At 37.0% G+C, this 22651-nt stretch overlaps 1 protein-coding gene and 1 long non-coding RNA gene across 2 annotated transcripts; both read left to right on the top strand.

Moving 5' to 3' along the window:
- Nucleotides 1–108: 108 nt before the first annotated feature.
- Nucleotides 109–21720, top strand: ZC3H15 (zinc finger CCCH-type containing 15). The gene is made up of 9 exons (XM_024115614.3): nt 109–323; nt 8335–8548; nt 13809–13961; nt 14414–14505; nt 15695–15877; nt 17242–17388; nt 17554–17655; nt 18423–18546; nt 20899–21720. The coding sequence occupies exons 1-9, from the start codon at nt 249–251 to the stop codon at nt 21087–21089; spliced, it is 1281 nt and encodes a 426-aa protein (XP_023971382.1). The 5' UTR covers nt 109–248; the 3' UTR covers nt 21090–21720.
- LOC129392619 (uncharacterized) lies at nt 8602–13125 on the top strand. Its single transcript, XR_008618814.1, has 3 exons — nt 8602–8657; nt 12434–12477; nt 13041–13125. It is a non-coding gene; the product is annotated as an uncharacterized lncRNA (long non-coding RNA).
- Nucleotides 21721–22651: the final 931 nt, after the last annotated feature.

Consider the following 22651-nt stretch of genomic DNA (forward strand, 5'->3'; position numbering starts at 1 on the left):
CGCCCCTTCCTAGCCGGCCGCTGAAGAAGCGCACGCGCACCTCCCCTTCCGCGCTCCTCGCTACCCACAATGCTCTGCAGCACCGAACTGTCGCAAAGACCGTGTTTCGGCAGCGAGTGAGCGACTAGCTTTCCGTGTGGTGCGGCGGCAACGGCTGCGCGCGTGTCCCTCCTCCTCCTATCGCGGGGCCAGAGTCCCTGAGGGAGTCCAGCTACGCTTAAGTCTGGCCGGTGCCACCTGTCTCCGCAATGCCCCCCAAGAAACAGGCTCAGGCCGGGGGCAGCAAAAAGGCGGAGCAGAAAAAGAAGGAGAAGATTATCGAAGTGAGTACCCACCCCCTCCCCCACTCACGGCGCGAGTCCTCAGGAAAGCAGTCTCCCGGTTCCCCGCTCCCCGGCTCCTGTTCGCGTCTTCCGGGGCCACGTGCCCCTCCCTTTGGTTCTGTGTGCCTACAGCCCCTTCTCCCAGTCTCCCTGATGACGCTCACTGCCTCTCATCGCGGTAGTGATGCCGCTGGCGCCCCCACACCCAGCCTTTGCTTCTCCGCCCACACGGCAGCCTTCACCGGGTCGCGTGCGAAACGACCCCTACCCCAGTGCTCACACAAGGTTGTGTCCTTCGCTAGTCACCGAAATTGAAGACGTTTTTAGGCTTGTGTTTTAAAAACTATGCTGAACTGCCCCGGACCAGACTCTTTCTGGGAGGCCGACTCATTACGAGCCTTTGTGTTTCTTGTTTCTTTACCCGTCACCTAGGAATAGTGGTTACTTCTTTCAGGGCAACAAATTACTTCTTCGTGGCCTTCTCGATCCATCTCTAAACTGTTTCAAGTTACATAAAGAGAGGAGGTTTCTTTCATGTCGTAGCCCACCGTCTTGTACATGGCGCTTGTCACATAGATTCTGAGTTACATTAAATCCAATGACGTTTTAAGAGAGATTAGGTCTCATGTCATTAGCTGTGTACAATGCCGTATCTGGATTTGTTATATATTATACATATTCATTTAGTGCACTGAGCCTGTTGCCCTTTAATGGCAGAGGAACGCTGTTGACGTTCTCAAATGTTTTATGTTTGTAGTCGAACGACTGGTATCAATGAGTTTCCTTAAGAGAGTGGACCGTATTTGAGATTCCATAAACGTATAGTGTAGTCCCCAACAAGATATTTCTTCCCTCAATTCCTGTTATTAATCCTTCTCATAATTAAACAGTTCCTCGTGTACGTTAGAAGTAATTGGAAAAGCCATGCCCGTTTTTCCTGCATGAGGTATATCTGAATAATTAATGGAGAGCCTTTTGTGGAATAGTTAACTTTTTATTAGAACACGACCAAAATGCGTGTTGCGTGTTTTGAAATGAGATGTTTATTTATAAATGATTATTATTTTTAATATTTAGTATTTATAGCCTTGAAAAATAGCATTGAAAGCCCCCAGGGTTTCATTATATAAATCTAATAAGAACTTTGTCAAATTTCACAAAATTTTTAGTCTGCTGGTTGAGTTTAACTAACATGCTTATTTAGAATTCTAGTAACCTTGGCCAAGTTCCAACACTGAAGTAGAACCTGTATTCTTATTGCCAGTTTGTGCTATTTAGAACTGTCATGAGTAGCATAACCAGAGATTTGAAAACAGAATGATTGTCACCTTCACACCTGTGTCTGCTATACCTTTTTGAACAACTGGACTCCTGGCACTTGCGTAGATCTCTGGGGATGAAGATCTGATGGCATTCGGTGCTGTGTAAATAAACCAGGAGCATTTTAGGGATGACATTTTACCTGTTAACTTCCTTTACTGAGGTTGTATTAACATGTTAGACCATGATGCCAGTAAAACTCCCATATAGACATGAAATTAAATGTTACATGACAATTTAAGTATACTTTACGCATTATCAAGTTTTAAGTATATATGATTGTTTCTATTTTTAAATAAATATTTATTTTTGTTTTAAGGAATTGTAAATGAAAGTTACTTATAGTATCCCATCAACTAAAAATGGTAGTTATATTATGGATTCATTCATCTTGTTACAAGGTTATTTTTAAGGTAAAGAGGACTTTAGTTTCATTAATGAAGACTTCACCAAAGAAAATTGCAAAATAGCTGTATTCTTTAGCCAAAAGTATTCTAACAGAATGGTGAAATTAAGCCTTTTTTCCTCACATTTAACATAAATGATGAGTGGGGTTTTTTTTGTTTTTTGTTTTAAATGGTAGTGTGCTGCATAGATCTTTGCTACCACCAGAGAGGAAAGACAATATTGTAAATTGTAGGTTAAGTTGTATCATTTTTTGTGAAACTAGATTTATAGAGAATATTGTGTTATTCATCCTCGTTAGGAAACAGTATATTCCATTTTGTTAAATATCATAAGTGACTTTTTTTTTTTTAAACTTACCTAAAGCCCTAGCATGTCTCAGTGGCTCTTGCAAGGGGTTGAGGAGAGTTATAGCAGGCTTAGCTCCCCACCTCCTCGATCAGATTTCATCCAGAACAGCACTTTATCAATTTTTGTATCATTTGCACAATTTTAAATGCTAGAAAGGATTTTTATTACCAAAGCCTTTAAAAGTTAAGATGAAGTAAAATATATATTTTTAAGAATTCTACATGTTTTTAAAATTTTTTAAGTTTTATATACAACTTCTAAAGGTTACTTTACATTTATAGTTATTACAAAATATTGACTGTATTCCCCGTGTTGTACAATACATCCTTGAGCCTATATACACCCAATAGTTTGTACCTCCCACTTCTCCACCTGTCTACTCCCCCTCTCCACTGGTATCTAGTAGTTTGTTTTGTGTTATATTCACTAGTTTGTTGTGTTTTTTAGAGTCCACATATAAGTGTTTGTCTTTCTCTATCTGACTCATTTAATTTAGTATAATGCCCTCCAAGTCCACCCATTTTGCTGCAGATGGCAAAATTTCATTCTTTTTTACGGCTGAGTAGTATTCCATTGTGTGTGTGTGTGTGTGTGTGTGTGTGTGTGTGTGTGTGTGTACGTACCATATCTTCCTTATCCATTCATCTGTTGGTGGACACTTAGATTGCTTCCATATCTTGGCAATTGTAAACAACGCTACTATGAACATTGGGGTGCATGCACCTTTTCAAATTAGTGTTTTGGCGGGGGGGTTGATATATACCCAGGAGTGGAATTGCTGGGTCATATGGTAGTTCTGTTTTTAGTGATGTAAAATATATTCTGCAACAGACTTATAATGAACGTAATTGGAACCTGGTTCATACTGGTTGTTTATCTCTATAACCATAATATTTGTGGAAAAAAATATTTCTTTATAGTCTATATTTTGACCTGTAAAAGGCTAATACTTATTTAAGAGTCTGGTTAATTTTGGAAGGTTTTTATAGGACTATGACCCGAAATTCTAAGTTTACCAAAAATTGACAGTTAAGTAGAACATATGCTTTTTAAGCAGTACTTTTGAAGAGATTTTAAAATAAGTGGTTGCACGACTTGCCTGTCCCATCTTCTGTACCTCTGTTGCTTCCACTGCCACCACCATAGGCACTCACTATAGAAGAACAACAGCAACACGTAGCTTTTGAGAACTCTAAGTAAAGGAAGTAAAAAGAGGCATGAGAGACAGCGTAATTTAATGAAAGAAGCACTGGCTTGGGGCGAGATAGACCTGCATTTGAGTCCCATATTTCACATTAAAATTTCAAATTTTGGAGGCTTTCCCTGGTGTGGCAGTGGTTAAGAATCCGCCTGCCAATGCAGGGGACACGGGTTCAAGCCCTGGTCCGGGAAGATCCCACATGCCATGGAGTAACTAAGCCAGTGTGCCACAACTACTGAGCCTGTGCTTTAGAGCCCGTGAGCCACAACTACTGAGCCTGCATACCACAACTATTGAAGCCAGCGTGCCTAGAGCCCGTGCTCTGCAACAAGAGAAGCCACTGCAATGAGAAACCTGCGCACTGCACCAAAGAGGAGCTCCCGCTCGCCACAACTAGAGAAAGTCCGTGCCCGGCAACAAAAACCCAACACAGCCATAAATAAATAAATGAATGAATGAATAAATACATATATATATTTCAAATTCTGTAGTTGTAGGTGTTACATGACCTATCTGAACCTCAGTTTCTCATTAGCAAAATGGAGCTAATTCCTATATTACGGAGCAGTGGGTTAAATGAGATGACATGTAAAGTACCTGACATATGGTATATGTCCAGTTAATGGCAGTTGTTAATTTATTAATATAAAAAGCACAAGTTAGGGGAAGTAGACCGAACTGTACTGTTTATGCAGTGCTTACTTTCTATCACTTGAAATAATTTCCTTATGGTGCCTTCATTTTTCTCCTTTCCCTGTTTAAACTACCCAAAATTTCATGAATTCAGTTGCATTTGTAAGTATTTTCTTTCTGAAATGAGTATATCAAAAAGGGTTATGGTTCTGTTTAACATTCACACTGTTGTCTCAAATGGCATGCACTATTTGCTTTCTTTGGATAAAATTTAATAAACTGAAGTCAGCTTTGGGAAATGGAAGGTTTGTTAATGGAAAGGGGGGGATAATCTGGGTTTAGGGCAAGCAAATAAAGGATGTCCAGCTAAGCCCTTGTAGCAGCAAGGAAGTAGTAGTGGAGACCTATAGGGATAGGATCCAGGTATGTAAAGGATGGAGAAAGAAATGATTCTCGTTGCCAGTGAAAAACTTCAGCTAAGGTCAACTGTTGATTACTTGAAACTATATTAACCAGCTGCAGAATATCCATTGCATGGATAGACAACAAAAGTATACTGGGGTGCATTTGGGGAAGAAATTAATGAGGTAAAACAGTGCTGGTCTTTGTTTATACTAGTGTCCCAAAAGGAGGACTCCAGTTATCTTCGAGTACTATTCATTATTGACCTGCACTCCTGCCCCCTTCCTTTATTCAGACATCTTATTTACGGAGTGGAGGCTGTCCTGTAAAAGAAGCAGGATTACTGAAGAGTGGAAGGGGAGAAACTGTCAGTTTTAAGTGAAGTCTGGAGTTCACTGAGTGTTAAGGCTTTTGGAACCTCTGGGAGTCATCCTTTTCTTAGAATTACTGCCTGTTCTCTAAACTCCTTCGTATTTAACTTCCCAAGTCTGAAACACACACTTTCCTTCCTTATCACTTAACCTTTGGGACCTTATTAATCTAATGAGGACCACTGTTTCCCTAGTTTTGTTTTAACCATGATTTGGGGTTGAGTATAACCTCCAGTCTTCCCATCTCATATCCCCAGACCCTATATCCAGGTTAATTTTTAGCTAAGGTCTGTCCTGAACTCAAGAAAAAGGGAAAGGAAGCCTTTTGGAAGTATTCCGAATTTCAAACTATCCTATTTTCAAGAGGTACTGTTAGTATCCCAGGTCCACAGTGTAATATTCAGAAAACTTTGTGTACCAACCGACCCAATACCCTAACTAGTTTCTCTGGGAAGTAGTTATTCATGGTGGAAAGAGCAAGGACTTTGCTTGGAGTCAAATATACCTGGGCCAGACACAGTTCTCAGTGTTTTGGGGAAAGGAAGGAAAAGAAACAAGCCATCTACAAGTGATAAATTTACACAGCTCCTTTAATTCTCTCTCTGAGATAAGTACCTTTTTGCAGTTGAGGAAACAGAAACAGGTGAAATAACTTGCCCAAGGTTATTAAGCCGGCAAGTGGCAGAGTCAGGATTCTGGCTCCAGAGTCCTTGATGTTAACCACTGTGTTCCACTTCTTTGTAGTAACCCTAAGAGGTTACAGTGAGACCCACTTTACAAATAAGAAAACTGACAAAGAAGGTAATTTGCCCAGTTCTGTTTGGGATTAGAATTTGGCCAGTCTGACTCCAGAGCTTATACTCTTGAATCATTACATTGTACAGCCTGCCCCTTATTAGCAATGTTACTTCAAAAGAATTGTTGAACATTTCTGAGTTTCAGTATCCACATTTACAGAATGAGATAATAGTATATCATATGATTGCTAAGAGGATTCAATAAAGTATATATTCAGGAGTTTATGTTTAGTGAATACTAGGTAAATAAGTGTCCCTTATCTCTGGAAAAAAATAACAATTTCCAAGTTCTAACCTAATTAGAGACTTCCAAGACACAGCTCATTCATTCTCTTTAGACTGGTTAATTATGTGCTAAAGCAGTGTAATTAAACCTGAAAAACTGTTTTTCTCCTGGAATCTGGAGCTTATACACCTCTACCAGAAGCTGTTATCATGAGTACTTTCTTCTCTAGCTGGCCACATCCCCTTAGAGGACTTTTTTCTTTCCTAAGTCTTCATATATCAGTATCTACCTTGCTGTTTGGCCTTGTTTATTCACAGTTTGCTTCTCCTCTGTAGTTACATGTGGGGCATGAGTTGAACCCAAGATACGCTGTTCTCTGATGAGATATATGTAGATGGTGTTGCACTTTTGAACCTCAGCATACGAAGATTGATAGTGGGTGGATGAGTTGGTTAACTGGCTTAGTAGAGCAGAGCAGTTGGGCCTGAGGGCCCACCTAGGAGTGTGCGATTGAGAAGCAAGTGGGTTTGCTCTGCAGAAGTCTGCAAAAGCTCAACAGTGGGAGGTACTAGGTAATGCAGAAGGCGAGTGACTGAAAACTGGGTGTTAAAAGTATAGAAGTAGCTGATAGCTCTTATCTATTCCCCTCTCAAGAAAGGGAGTGGAGGGGATAAATCAGGAGGCCTCTCTGCTTCTGTAACTAGGCACAAAGGATGTGGGGAGCATGGTTAAAATGTGAGCCTGAAAAGGGCCACTAAGGAGTCTGTGTAGTAAACTAAGAGACACCTTCTCCCACCTGCTCTCTTCTCCAGTCCTTTAGCCAGGGTTATTGCTCTCCTAGCTAGAAGATTCTTCTCCAGAGAAACAGAAAAGACAGGAAAAAAGGCTTCAGATACCAGTGTTCGGTGGTTTCCTGACAGCCTTTTCACCCGTTTACCTTAGAGTGAAGCTCACTCAGTCTAGCTTTTTGTGTTAGTTTCTTAGGGCTGCCATAACAAATTACCACAAACCAGGTGACTTGAAACAACAGAAATTTATTCTTCCACAGATGTGGAGGCTAGAAATCTGAAATCAGGTGCAGGCAGGGCAGTGCTCCCTCTGAAGACTCTAGGGAAGAATCTTTTCTTGCCTTTTCCTGGTTTCTGGTGGCTTCTGGCAGTCCTTGGCATTCCTTGGCTGGTAGCTGTATCACTCTAAGCTCTCTGCCTCATTCTTCACATTGCCTTCTCTCTCTATATGTGTGTGTCCTTTCCTCTTCTTATAGAGATACCAGTCATTGGATTTAGGGCCCACTGTAATCCAGTGTGACTTCATCTTAATTTATTACAGCTACAAAGACCTGTTCCCAAATAAAGTCACATTCTGAGGTCGGGGTAGACATGAATTTGGGGAGAGGGACCCTATTCAACCTACTGTAGCCCCCAAACACACACACAGTTGTGCAGTGCTTTCTAAATGTTTTTGTGCTGTATACTTACTAAATATGAATAAGTAGTCAAAGACCACCGTTTGTGCCTTGCACATAATGAGCATTCCATAAGTGATAGCTGCTGTTGTATTAATAACTTGCCCAAATTACTATTTAATAATATTCCAAATTTAGATTGTTGCTTTTTAGTTAGGAATACCTCAATTTTAATATTTCCTTTTTAGCAACAGCTAGTAGTGTATATACTTTAGTAGTTTGATTTCTATAAATTTAATTGTTTTGAGAGGATAGCTCTATTACCCCAAAAAAAAAACAATCCAGAACTTAATGTATCTTCTTATGCAGTATTCCCTAAAATGTGTTCAGTAGTGCATAATCCCTCAGGATACTCTGAGAAAAATGCTTTTTGAGGTAAAAAGATTTGGGATTGCTGCCTACTGTATCCCCTCTGGTAAAGGCTCTCACATATCTTGTGCTTGAGAATTAAAAACCGTGTTTAAAAAAAAAAACAAAAAACCTGTTAAATAAGCATTTTCCTAAACTTATTTGACTGTTGAACTAATTATCCTAGTGTAACAACTCTGCACATCCTGTAATACTGATATTCTAAAAACACAATTGAGAAAAAGCATTATAGGCTAACAAGTTTATTGACGATAGTTATAAGTATGTATTGAATCCTAAAGAATCCTGGGTGATGTTTTGAGGTCATATGTTGCCTAGACTTGTCATTGTAGTGTTTTGCATGTCTGTGTATAGCATAAAGAAAGAATAATTTTCTTACCAATACGTTAATGAAAGAATGATTTTTAGACATGACTGAAAAAATAGATAATTAATATAAATTGCTAAGAAATCTCAATTTTTCTCATTTAGGACAAAACTTTTGGTCTAAAGAATAAGAAAGGAGCAAAGCAACAGAAGTTTATCAAGGCTGTCACTCATCAAGTTAAATCTGGTCAACAAAATCCACTTCAGGTAGCACAAAGTGAAGCTGAAAAGAAGTTGAAGAAAGATGACAAGAAGAAGGAATTGCAAGAGCTAAATGAGTTGTTCAAACCTGTAGTTGCCGCTCAAAAAATAAGTAAAGGTTCAGATCCTAAATCCATGGTATGTGCATTCTTCAAGCAAGGACAGTGTACTAGTTTATCAAGGCTGTCACTCATCAAGTTAAATTTGGTCAACAAAATCCACGTCAGGTAAATAACTTAAATTTCTTCATTTTCTTCATCTGGATGTAGTACAGCATCGTTGCAGATAAAAATGTTTGATATTGTAATCGTGTTTCAAAATGGAATCCTACTCTATGAACGTTCCTGCATCTTGCCTTTGTTACTCAGCAATACCTTTTAGATATTCCTCCAAACCATTTTGATATAGTTCTAATTTATTTTAATGGCTGCATACTATTCTGTAATGTGTATGTACAGTATCCCTCCATTTCACTGTAAGTAATCATTTTGCTTCCAGCTTTCTGACATTAAGAACAATTGTACAAGAAATATCCTTATACATGTGTTTTTACATGCATTTGTGCTTTTACTTCTGTAGCATAAATTGTCTGGTGACACATTTCTAAATAAAGGGAAATGGATTTCTAGTTTTTAATAAATTTGCCTGATCATTCTCCATAGAGATTGTAATACTTCAGATTTTCATTTGCAGTATGTGAGTTATAGGTACTAAAGCTCTTTTTAATGTTTTCCAATCTGATTATATATAAAGTGATACCTCATTTTTACTTTCTTTCCCTTAACTTCTTGTGAGTTTGAGTACCTTTTCATAAGCTTGTTGGCTATTTTGGTTTGTACTGCTCTGACTTGTCTATTCAAATCCTTTGGTTATTTGTCTTTTTATTGTCAATTTATGAGAAACATCTTCTGTCTAGATTATAGATAATTTGTGATGTTTCTGTTACATTTTGTTGTACAACAGTTTTTAGTTTTTGTATTGTCAGATATGTCTAGTTTTTCTTTTATATGGCTAAAAGGTCTCCCCTGCCACAAGATTATGTGTGTTTTTCCTCAATTTTTTTCTAATTATTTTATTTGCACAGTCTGTAATTTTATGATATAAATTTATTTTGTATGATACTAAGTTTATTTCTGTTCAAATGAATAGCCACTTATACCAGCATCGTTCATCTCACTGAATTGAAATACCCATATTGACATATATTAAAGTCTCATATATGTTCAGATCTATTTCTGGATTCTCTTTTCTTTTCTGTTTATTGGCTTTCCCTAAACCAGTATCACATTGATTTTGATTATAGTGACCTAGTAACATATTCTGTTAGCTGTTAAGGCAAGTCCTTACCCCCCAAGATGTTACTCCTTTTCTGTTTTTCCTGGCTGTTCTTAGGCGTTTATTTTTCCATATGAATTTTGAAATTATTTTATCATTTATCAGTTTTTACCATTTTATCATTCAAAAAAATTTAGCTCCATTTTCTTCAAATCTCTGTATTCTCAATTCTTCATTTTATGTAGATCTTTCACTTTATTGAGTTTAGGATTTTATAGACATGGACTTTTATTTTAAAAAGTACTTTTTTCAACACTTTTTTTCAACACTTTTTTTTCTCTTACACAGTTTGACTCTAAAGCCAAAAGCTTGATCTTCCACACTGCTGACTTAATAGCTTGGTTTCATAAAAATGCATGCTCAGGCCTTGGAATCAGATCAACTTGAGTATGCATCCCCCTATCTTATTTGTTACATGATCTTAAATTATTTAGTGATACTGGTCTTTAATTTGTAGTATAGTGTAAGGGCAGTTACCCTTGTAGGGTTTCTATGGTTTAACTAAAAGAGAAGATAATGTAAATCATCTGGCATACTATAAGAATTCATTTCAAACATGTTCCCCCTCCCCCTGTTTTTTCTTCTAGTGGGAAGTATATTGACTGGTATTCAAATTTTATAGACCTGAGAAAGCCATAAAATGTGTTGTGGTTGTTAGGCTTGATAGTACATTTAGTAATATATTTTTGATAATTTCTTGGGTACCTGACCTTTTATCTGTGAACTTGAGGTATCTAACCACCATACTTAACATTGGAAATGAGCAGTAGTCTTGCTGTTGGAGGCAAGCAAGAGATGCCTCACCCTAAACCCTGTGATGCCGAGGATGACCCTACTCTGTGTCTCCTCCAGATGTACTTCTCCCCACACCAGCTCAGGGCCTGCAAAGGTCAGTTACCCCAAGTCCATCTTAGGGTATACTACACTGCCAATATGCCTGAAGTAGTCAAAGGGAGGAGATGTGCTAGGAGTGTGGACAGAGCCTTGATCCATTCCATGTTCTCCTCTGCACCTTCTTTCTCCCTGCACAAATGTGGTGGGATGAAACTCAGGGTGGGAAGAGGAGGAGCCAGGGGTTGACTCTCACTTAACTGCCATGCTCCAGTGTGGAACTCCATGGAACCTAAGTGTTTTTTTTTGTTGTTGTTGTTGTTGTTGTTTTTTGTGGTATGCGGGCCTTCCTCTGTTGTGGCCTCTCCCGTTGCGGAGCACAGGCTCCGGACGCGCAGGCTCAGCGGCCATGGCTCACGGGCCCAGCCGCTCCGCGGCATGTGGGATCCTCCCATACCGGGGCGCGAACCCGGTTCCCCTGCATCGGCAGGCGGACACGCAACCACTGCGCCACCAGGGAAGCCCCGGAACCTAAGTGTTTTAAATTTGAAACTGTCCTTCCAGGTCACAAGGTATGTTTGTCAGGTAGGGGTACAAACCATACTTTATTTAACACTAGTTTGATTTCTAATTTATAAATATTTACAAAAATGATTTGTAGGCATCCACTGAACTCTTGCTTGGGGCCCCACAAATGTCTGAGACTTGCCTAATGAGCAAAGAATACTTTTTATTAAAAATAAAGTGACTTAAATTTTTTCTTTTTAGAAAACTTTTCCCATTTTTCTGTTTAAACACATCCGACCCACATGGTCAAAGTCAGGATTTAGAATGTCTTTAACCCTATTATAGTATTTGGCCTAAAATTTCCTCTTCCTTTAATACATCTTTGTCCTGGATTTCTGTTTCTTTGACGTTTCTTTGTTCCTTTAACGGGCTTTTTAGGTTCTGTTGGCTTGTTTAATATTGGTATTCTTCAGGGAACTGTTCTTTGCTCTTACCACTTTTTTATGTTGTCCTTGCGTAATCTCATACACACCCAAAGTTTACTTATTTGTAAGCAGCTATTTCTAAAATCTTTATCTCAAAGCAGACGTTCTCTCCGGGAATCAAGATCCATGTCCCGCTGCCTTCTAAATAGCTCCACCTAGATGCCCTGTAAGCATCTCATATTCAGTATGTCTAAAACTGAGTTCATCCCCACCTCCTGCCCTGAAACCTGTTCCTCCTATATTCCCTGTCTTGTTTAACAGCACTAACCATGCAAATGATAATCCTAGACCCCTCCCTCTCCCTTATGCTTCATGTCCAGTCACTTAGTCCTAACAGTTCTACCTCCTTAAGAGCTCTCCTTCCCCTTTCCTCCATCCTTGCTACTAATGCCTATTTAAATTAAAGCTCTTGTGCTTTCTTCTTACAGCAATTTCATTAGCTTCCTAATTTCCATTGCCTTCATTCTTGGGCTCCTTCTAGTCCACCCTTCACAAAGTTGTGATCTTTATAAAACACAATCTGATTGTATCACTGGCTTACTTTAAACTCTTGAGTCTTATCCTCTCACCTGTTGATACAGTCCAAATTTCTCATTGATGTCTCTCATACCTTTTTCATATCTTTGCATTGACTGACACTCTCTGCGTTTCTTGCCCATCAAAAGAATTCATCCATAAAGTATTAGCTCAGTCTAATTTTCTTAGGCATATTGGCATTCTTTGTTCCCAGAACACCATGTATTATATTATAGTTGTTGACATGTCTGTCTTCCCACTAGATTCTGAGCTTCTTTAAATAAGCATCTTTGTCTTTTCATCTTTGTATTCCCTGTCATCTAACATAGGACCTGACATATAAATGTTTGGATGAATCCTCTAATCATATTAGGTATGTAAATTGTGTGCCTGGAATTATGTCATATGTCATGTTTGTTTTGTTTTGTTTGCTCTCCCCCATTGACCTAGCCCAGTGTTTTTCCACAAGGGTACTTACAGGTATTTGGGTTGGTACAATTCTTTATTGTGTGGGACTGTGCATTTCAGGATGTTTGTATCTCTAATCTTCAAAATGCACCTACTTGTTTCTGGGTTGTTGTCACAGAAGAAATTCCCAGGTGAGAACCATTTGCTAAAAATGCTGGGCATGTAGCATATGCTTAATAAATACTATTGCTATAAGCTTTTGAATATGCTTTTAACTTGGCATGGTACCATTTATAGGTTTTTTTAATAAAAGTCAGCTGCTACAAAATTTAGCAATTTCATTTAATAGTTTAACCACACCATTTAATATATACTGGAAGGCCATTGTAACACTGATATTAAGAAGTAAGAACTATATACATGTAATATGCAGTTGTCTTTATGTCAGTGATATTGTATATTACTATACAGTAAAAACAATTCATTATATGAAATCAAATTTACATTTTATACCTGGGACTATTATAGGTAGCACAAAGTGAAGCTGAAAAGAAGTTGAAGAAAGATGACAAGAAGAAAGAATTGCAAGAGCTAAATGAGTTGTTCAAACCTGTAGTTGCTGCTCAAAAAATAAGTAAAGGTAAACTTTAAATTTCAGAAACGTTATTTTTATCAAATGTAATTCATATTTTAACACTCTTAATATGTTTTCTTCAGATTATAAGCCAGTTGTGTATGCTGTGAAAATAATACTCCCTTTGTCAAAATTATCTTTGTCAATGACTTTCTTATGGTTCCTTTATACATGTGCGTAGCTGTGTTGTACAACTGATACATCCAGCCATTAGCCCCTCACTTAAGGGAAAATTAAGGATTTGGGGTAGTCTACTAGTTGATTTATAATATCCAATCTTTGGTAGTGGGCAAAGCAAACCTATGGTTGTAAAAACTGTAAATCCCGAACTGTTGGCAGTGTGCCTGCATTTATATTTCTCTTTTGCCTCCTGCCTCATTGACTCCAACTAGACGAGTGACGATAGAATAACCTGTGTGTTTGCTTGGTTTCCCACCCCTGCTCTCTTTCTTTTTGATAAGAAAAAAGGAAACAAAAATAGATATAAAATGCTATAGAAAGAACTTAAAAGAAATGTCTTACTGTTCACTTACATATGGCATTTCCTCTAGCACCAGTAATAAAAAATAACAAGTTAACCAAAAGTAATTATATCTCAGATAGAAGCTCTACTTTGTGATCTGGCAGATTATAGTACAAATACGATATGCTATTTGACATAGGTGCAGATCCCAAATCCGTGGTATGTGCATTCTTCAAGCAAGGACAGTGTACTAAAGGAGATAAGTGTAAGTTCTCTCATGACTTGACTCTGGAGAGAAAATGTGAAAAGCGAAGTGTTTACATTGATGCAAGAGATGAAGAGCTTGAAAAAGGTATTTTTTTTTTTAAGATATTCTCTTAAAAGTAAATGTATATTACTTTTGGTTTGTTGTCACTAAGATATTTAATAGCTTGAAGACTATTTCAGTCTTAGTAGGACTGTGTTTGTCCTAAAGAATAGTTGTTTGTTGTTTTTTATCATAAAATTTGAATTTACCATATTATGCCCTTTGATTAAGTAAATGAAGATGTTTAAAAACCCAGTGGATTATTTTGTATTTGTCTCTTACCCTTTCTTCCACTACTACTTTCTCATTTGCCTAAAGTACTTAGATTTTAGTGGATAATCTCACAACAGTGTTATTCCTACCTTTGGTGTTTTAAAGGAAATGTGCTTGGTTGTGAGTCTTAAAATAGAGCTTTCCTGTGTAAGGATATACGCAATGTGTTTTGGGGACAGTAGATAAAATTGCAGTATTTAGTCTCCATATCTCTTTTTATTTAGATACTATGGATAATTGGGATGAGAAAAAACTGGAAGAAGTAGTGAACAAGAAGCACGGTGAGGCGGAAAAGAAAAAACCAAAAACTCAAATAGTATGTCCTTTTCTTGAATTGAGTTGCTGTGGTGTTAATCATTAGGGAGAATTAAGTGGCAAGGTATTTGCTGCTGTTTTCTACTGGATTATTCTTTCAGTTATTGCCTCTTTTCATAAAGATTAGGTGAATCAAGCTTTGTTTTTGGAATTTGCAGGTGTAAGTTATACAAAATTTGTTTCTTGTTTAAAAGTGACTTGAAAACCATGTGACTGAAGTCCTTCAGATGCCGTTTTCTGAGGTGGTTTTACCTTCTCAAACATGTAGAATTCTTTATTTTTTTGTGCAAAATGAATGAAGGTAGAACTACTAAATTAACCCACTTAATTCATAACATATTCTGTTTTAATGGTAGGGAGACATTAATAAATCACAAGGGTGAAAATATTGTTGCATATGAATTGCAAAATGAATTTTTGGTAGATAATGGTTCTAGTATTCTAGGAAATGTACTTTTAAAAATTGGTGCCTTATTATTTCTCAGACCCTACATTCATGTCCACATATTTATTCTGTAGTATAGTTACCATGAAAAACCTTGCCGTGTTAGAAAAATTCTAAATATTGTTTTTACCTACTTCTGTTGTATTTTTTCAGGAAAAAAATGATGCTTATTAGTTAATTTTTCCTTCTTGTTTGTAAAGCGTGTTACCTAAGGCTTCAGTACAGTTGCATCTTGCACCCGTTCATGTTTTACAGGGTCACTATCCTTTGTGTTTCTTTTGTGCTTTGCTCCTTTCTTAGATGTAAGAAATTCCCTATAATTTTAGGTAATTCAAATAGTGTTAGTATCTTTACTGCATGTGCTTAGTTTTTAGGAAAGATCAAATCAAAACAAAGTTATTGGTTTTATTTTTTTGTAACCATTTTTATTTTCTCATATTTGAAAACCAGACTTTTGGATTACATTTACAAAGCCTAAATGGCAGCAAATCCTTTTTGTATAATTCAGTTTAGAGCAATGTCAAAAATAGAAATTTTATACAGATCCTCTCTAAAGGGAATTTACCATTGTATTAAGTATTTTAAGATTAATTTATATTTACATTTCTGCACGCAAGGTGCTCTGTACATAAGTGGTTAGCCTAAAAAAGATGTGAATTGAGTGTACTTGTTCCATATACCTAAGCATTTACCTTGGAAATGGACCACACTGAGCCACTGCTTGTGAATAACATTGTCTCTATAGGTGTGCAAGCATTTCCTTGAAGCTATTGAAAACAACAAATATGGCTGGTTTTGGGTATGCCCTGGAGGGGGTGATATTTGCATGTATCGTCATGCACTTCCTCCTGGGTTCGTCTTGAAAAAAGATAAAAAGAAAGAAGAGAAAGAAGATGAAATTTCATTAGAAGATCTAATTGAAAGAGAGGTAACTAGTATCTTTTTCCTACCATAAAACACTACAGCAGTATTTATTGTGAAATTCTAATATTTACCACTTGGGGGCAATAGCATGTTGTTATGAAAGGGAAAGAAATATTACGAATTTTTCTCGAATCTGCCTTACTTTTTATCTGATTATTCTTGTATGTCTAAAATGTAAGCCTAGCCATAATCATTAGCTAAGCATAACCTTAATTTTAGGATTATGAAATAATTTTTTAAGTACTAGCTGCTGGCTTATCAAATAAACTGTTTCCATTAGATTGATATACTGGTATATCAGTTTGTGAAAATGCTTAGTCAGTATTCAGAGTGATTGAACTTGACGTTTTAGATATTTTCTTTGGTGTCTTTATTTTTTTGCCATTTTACTAATTATTTAGTAGTTTTTAACATGTGTGGAAGCAGACAACTCCACTACAGTTTTTCAACTATATGTTTTATCATCATTCCTGGACTCAAAGACTCTTCAGCTGCTCATCTCTGGCTCAGCACAAGAGTTTATTCTTGAGCTAGCAGATAGGGTTACTGAGTTAGCAGATAAGGCTCCTGGCCTTGACATGAAAAATGTTGAGATTATTGGAAATACTAGATTTAGGGTTGTATGCTTCAAACTGTATCCATTTTGCCTTGTCTTGGGTAATCTAAACGTGTTGTGTACATGTCTAATGTTGAGATTATATACATTTGTTCTTAAAAGGACATACTGTTTGGTGTCTCACATAGGCAATATACTGTGATAGAAAATGTAGGCTTTGGAGTCAGATATATTTGAGATTACTATTTGTATCCTAGTTCTGCCACATATTAGCTAATAATCTTTGGTAAATTTTCCATCACCCTCTGCTTATTTGTGGAGATGGATGTGTTAGCATATGTGTATGAAGTATTTAACATTGAATACCTGGCAGATGTTCAGCAAGTATTATTTTTCTGTATATTTATTACTTGATTATTGGCCCTGAGGAAAGCAGATGGTGCCTTTTGCTTAGTTTTTTTTCTCATCTCTTGAGGATCACAAATGAAACTTGGATATTGTCATGGTGCTTTTCGTATTTATTGTTTTCAGCAATTGACTTATTTTAAAACTATTTCTCGTGACAAGTTTTACTCATCTTCAATTTTGAAAAGACATCTAGCTCAGATAATATATTTTATAATGTTTAGAAATGTTTGTATCTCTGGACGTGCATTTTGCTCCTGCCATGTAAAGTGAAAATAAATCAGTTTATTCTAAATTTAATGTCTTCATAACAGTCATAGGCAAGGGCTTAATTGAAGAGAAAACTGTTAGATCGTAGTATCATAGATGACTTTAGGGGGAGAAAATTAACTTTTTTATCTTTGCAGCGTTCTGCCCTAGGTCCAAATGTTACCAAAATCACTCTAGAATCTTTTCTTGCATGGAAGAAAAGAAAAAGACAAGAAAAGATTGATAAACTTGAGCAAGATATAGAAAGAAGGAAAGCAGACTTCAAAGCAGGGAAAGCATTAGTGGTATGTCCCAAACTCACCCAAATAGATTCTCTATTCTTTCTTTCATTTTATAATTGCTGTATTATGCAAGATTTTATCCTTATTTAATTATGTGTATGTCTAAAATCAGTGACCAAGAAATGTTTGAATTTTGTCCTGAGTTGATATATGTGTGTATTTGAATAGATCAGTGGTCGTGAGGTGTTTGAATTTCGTCCTGAACTGGTTGATGATGATGATGAGGAAGCAGATGATACCCGTTATACCCAGGGAACAGGTGGTGATGAGGTAAGAGGAAGCTTTGTCACCTCATCTTCTCATGTTGATTGAGAGAAACGGTAGAGAGTGACAGTAGAACAGTATAGTTAAGAGTATCAACTTTGGGGCCTTGGTTCAAATCCTGACTCTAACCTGGGAAATTAGTACACGCTAGGCCTCTACCCCCATCTGTAATACGGACATAATGATAATCCCTACGTCACAGAGTACTTGTGAGAATTAAATGAGTTTATAAGTTTATGTTTATTTACAGTTCTCTATAGAAATTAGGGCAGTGCCTAATATATAGTTAAATGCTTATGTGTATTAGCTGTAAAATATGTTTTATTCTCCCTCTAAAAGAAAAAAGGAAAAAAAAAGGTTTTTGTTTAATATTTTATACTTAAAAAAAAATCATGAGACAGACACTAAAAAGTACAGAGAAGGGAGCAGGAGACAGCAGCAGAATTATTTGGTGATACAGAGACTTAGTATTAGCAAATAGCTTTTCGTTTTTCATATGGTTATCATAAAATTCTGACTTCTGCCTTTGAGTTGAAAGATGGAAATATACTCTATATGTAAAAATATGTCAGAGGAAGAAGCTTCAAGTATGGCATTGCTATTCTTTTTTCAAGAAGTTTAGAAAAAGAAGTGAATTTTGGCAATAGTCATTTGTTTTCATTTGGCATTATTAATAATTTTATTTCATTAAGATAAATGTCAGAGGTAAAGGGCAAGTAATTTATGAAAACTATTCTTATTAGTAACACTTTCTTTTCTATGTGTTTCTAAAGGTTGATGATTCAGTGAGCATAAATGACATAGATTTAAGCCTGTACATCCCAAGAGATGTAGATGAGACAGGTATTACTGTAGCCAGTCTTGAAAGATTCAGCACATATACTTCAGAAAAAGATGGTAAGTATGCTGACTTTTGTGTAATTCTAAGAATTCAGAAACTGTCTAAAGGGGGTTAGGCCAGGCTTGGCAAACTTAGATGCCTGCAGGTATCAGACTGGTAACATATAAACGTGATTTGGCCGTATATAAAAGTAGTAAACAGTGGAGGCTGTGGAAATGGGTGGCTGGTTGGATATTGAAGCCATTAACAAACTAGAAGGGGACAAAATGAGTTTGGAGATGTAGCTAATGAGTTCAGTTCAGGACCTCATGAGTATGAGATATTTTGGTCATCAAAAGTGGCGTTGTTGGGCTTCCCTGGTGGTGCAGTGGTTGAGTCCGCCTGCCAATGCAGGAGACACGGGTTCGTGCCCCGGTCCGGGAAGATCCCACATGCCGCGGAGTGGCTGGGCCCGTGAGCCATGGCCACTGAGCCTGTGCGTCCGGAGCCTGTGCTCCGCAATGGGAGAGGCCACAACGGTGAGAGGCCCACGTACCGCAAAAAGAAAAAAAAAGTGGCGTTGTCTAGGATACTGTGTAGACATTACCAGGAGGAAAAGGTTTGAAAGTCATCTGCATTGGTAGCTGAGAGTGAATGAACACACCCAGGCACAATACATACGATGAAAACATTCTAGAACAGATTGCAGAAAATATCAATGTTTTAGAGTAGTCAAAAGAGAAGAATCTTGGGAAGGACACTGAGAAGGACAGAGAATAATTAAGAAGAATTTCAGGAAGATTAAGTAGGATGAGAATTAGAAATAATTCCTTAATTGTGATTAGGGAAGGAGTTATAGGAATAGGGTACACAGTTTTCATTGGGACTGCAATGGTATGAGGAATGAGGAGAAAAAAATGGGTACAGATCACTCACTCTTAAGAACTTTGAGAGGGAGACATGGTCATGAGAAGGGCTTTTTAGGATATGGGAAATCTAAATATATATGTTGGCCAGAGAAAAAGGATCTGGGAAAGAATGAAAAATTAAAAATGAAACAATATTAGGTATAGAAGCAAGATCTGGAAGTATAAATAATGAGTTAAGTTAAGAGTGAGAATGGAGGAGAGGCTGGCTAGGTGTATTTGGAAATAAGGATTGCTGATACAATTTATATCTAATTGTGCCTTGAGTGAGGATTTGAAGAAAAACGTAAAAGTTTGGCATGATTGCTGTGAGAGAAAAAGGTAGGCTACTGATCAAGGCAAAAGTTGAGGGAAAAAAAGCTAAACCTTGGGGCTTCCCTGGTGGTGCAGTCGTTGAGAATCTGCCTGCCAGTGCAGGGGACACGGGTTCAAGTCCTGGTCTGGGAAGATCCCACATGCCACGGAGCAACTGGGCCCGTGAGCCACAATTACTGAGCCTGCGCGTCTGGAGCCTGTGGTCCACAGCAAGAGAGGCCGCGACAATGAAAGGCCCACGCACCGCGATGAAGAGTGGCCCCCGCTTGCCGCAACTAGAGAAAGCCCTCGCACAGAAACGAAGACCCAACACAGCCATAAATAAATAAATAAATTTATTAAAAAAAAAAAAAAAAAAAAAAGCTAAACCTTGTTTTTACAATAAAGGAATAAAAGTTATAACTTGAAAAACTGGCCTGTTCTCCTGAGATTTGCGAATGCTGTCAGACTATTGTCTTAATGCCAATCTGCAGACTGATTTGCTCCTTTGAGAAGTAGAGCTTTGGTGACAATAGGCACAACTGCAAGTACCTCAGAGGTTATAATTCCCAAGAATTTGTCATCAGAGATGTTTGAAATAACTTTAAATTAGGCTATTAAAAATTCTGTGTGTTCAATATTGATGTCATTGAACAAGAAAAGGCAGCATTTTGTTTTCTCAGTCATATAATTATAGCCTGAAAGGAAAAGTAGCTCCATAGCCCCAGGGTTTTTTTTTTTTCCCACAGTTTGATGACAAGATGAACTATTTCTGCATTCACACTCATTTACAGCATTACAACTAGTGTGACTTAACTACTATTTGTAAAACCAAAAGCTAAGCAGCTGCTTATATCATAAATTTTTTTTTAATTCCATAATCATTTATTCAAACAAAATATGTGGAAGTTGACTGTTTAAAAACCTAATTGTTGGGTCATGTAGAGAACACAAGGTTGTATAAGATAAATCTTGCCCTCAAATGTATGAACCGTTAAGCAGTCAGATGTCTACAGTGAAATACATTTTATAGTAGGTATAGATAATTGATACACATAAGCTCAGAAAAAGAGCAGTTCTTGTTGGAGTAATCTTAGGGAAGGCTTTGATGGAAAAAGGAAAAGAAGTATATCAGTCTGTGACTGTCCGTTGCTAATGGACTAGTGTTTTCTTTTTCTAGGCCTTACTTATTTCAATTTTTATTTTTAGAAAACAAATTAAGTGAAGCTTCCGGAGGTAGGGCTGAAAATGGTGAAAGAAGTGATTTGGAAGAAGACAACGAAGGGGAGGGACAGGAAAATGGAGTCATCGATGCTGTTCCTGTTGATGAAAATCTTTTTACTGGGGAAGATTTGGATGAACTAGAAGAAGAATTAAACACACTTGATTTAGAAGAATGACACCAAAGAAGTCAATGGAAAAAATTAAGCCAGCTCAGCATGAGTTGAAATTGACTACATTAATTTTTTTCCACCTAGAATTCTTCAACAGGATGTTTGTTTCCCATGCTGATTCTGGAGGGCTTACTCTCCAAAAAAGAGATATTCTCCCTACATCTTGTCTTCTGACTTTGGCTACATCTCATAGTAAGTTCAGAGTAGTTCATGATAAATTAAAAATATAATGGTCATTGCAGATAATGATTGATTGTTGTAACTGTCCACTCAAGTAGGAAGTGTAACTGCTTTTCCAGCTTTTGATTTTCACTGGGCATGCGTTATTACAAGGACAACATAAATTTAAATTACCCTTCATTTAATGCAGTTTTTAATGAGTGATTTTATTTCCTTTGTATTTATATGTTTAAAAGACTGCCTGAGATATGAGCCTGTACTTCATAAAGGAAACTGCATATGCAGATTCAGTATTGTATATCTTTGGACAATTAGATGGACATTTAAAATGAAACTTCATTAATCTGCCAGGATCAGCTGCAGTGCCCTGTGTTAAACTGTTTTAAACTATTCCTTTTTTTTTTTTTGCCAATGAAGTTGTAAATAAAGACCGTGATACATTAAAATCCAAGTATGGGCCTTTTTTTTTTTTTTAGGTTTTTCTTTGAAAGTTTTCTTAACATTTCTAGCTTGAGAATTTTAACAATATCTGTTAGAGTTAACTATCACAGAAGGCACAGACACCTAAAGGGGTCTCTTAATACTGATTATAGGACCGTGTAGAGTGCTGATAGCCCTACTATGAGCTTAGTAACACCAATACTTAGCCTCAGAAAGAGACCATAGGTGATTGTTATATGAAAGGGTAATTACTGAATTGAGGATCATCAACCTAATTAAGTATCACCTACAGTTGAACCAAATACTACTAAAGTATCATTGTGGAGATCTATGGTGTTATAACAGTACCTGATAAAGTTTTGATTACTCTGTTTGAGAGAGTGTAAACAAATCCACAAGAAAACTGGGCTGGGGGCCTTTGACATTGAGATCCCCTGAAAAATTAGGGTGATACATTTAAAATGGACAGAATTTGCCAGTAACATATTTAATACTAGTTATACCTTTTTATCATTTTTATATAAGTATATTTTCAAATATTAATACAGTGCTTCTTTTGTTATTTGCAAATATAAATGGATTTTAAGATAATAGCACTAAAAGGTCAGGTGACCTGGGCCCTAATTAATTTCTGCCTCAGATAAATTATATGATTTTTAAATCTCTGAACCTTAGTTTCTTCATCTGCATAGAGAAGTTAAAGTGCTTCTGAATTGTAAAACCTAAGAAAACATGACTGTAAATCTTGTCAAATGGTAACATCAAAGTTGGTAAAGAAATTTGAGTTCCTGGCTGTTCAGTACTATACCATAATTGACATTTTAAAAATGTAGAATATCATGAGCCAAGTTTCCCATCTACAGTGGAAGTATACTTAAATACTTTCTACAAAAGATTTGTTTCATTCTTTTTATTAAAAAGTTTTAAATGTTACTTATGCTTTATTT

Source organism: Physeter macrocephalus, chromosome 2 (genome assembly GCF_002837175.3).
Source record: "Physeter macrocephalus isolate SW-GA chromosome 2, ASM283717v5, whole genome shotgun sequence".
NCBI classification, from domain to species: domain Eukaryota; kingdom Metazoa; phylum Chordata; class Mammalia; order Artiodactyla; family Physeteridae; genus Physeter; species Physeter macrocephalus.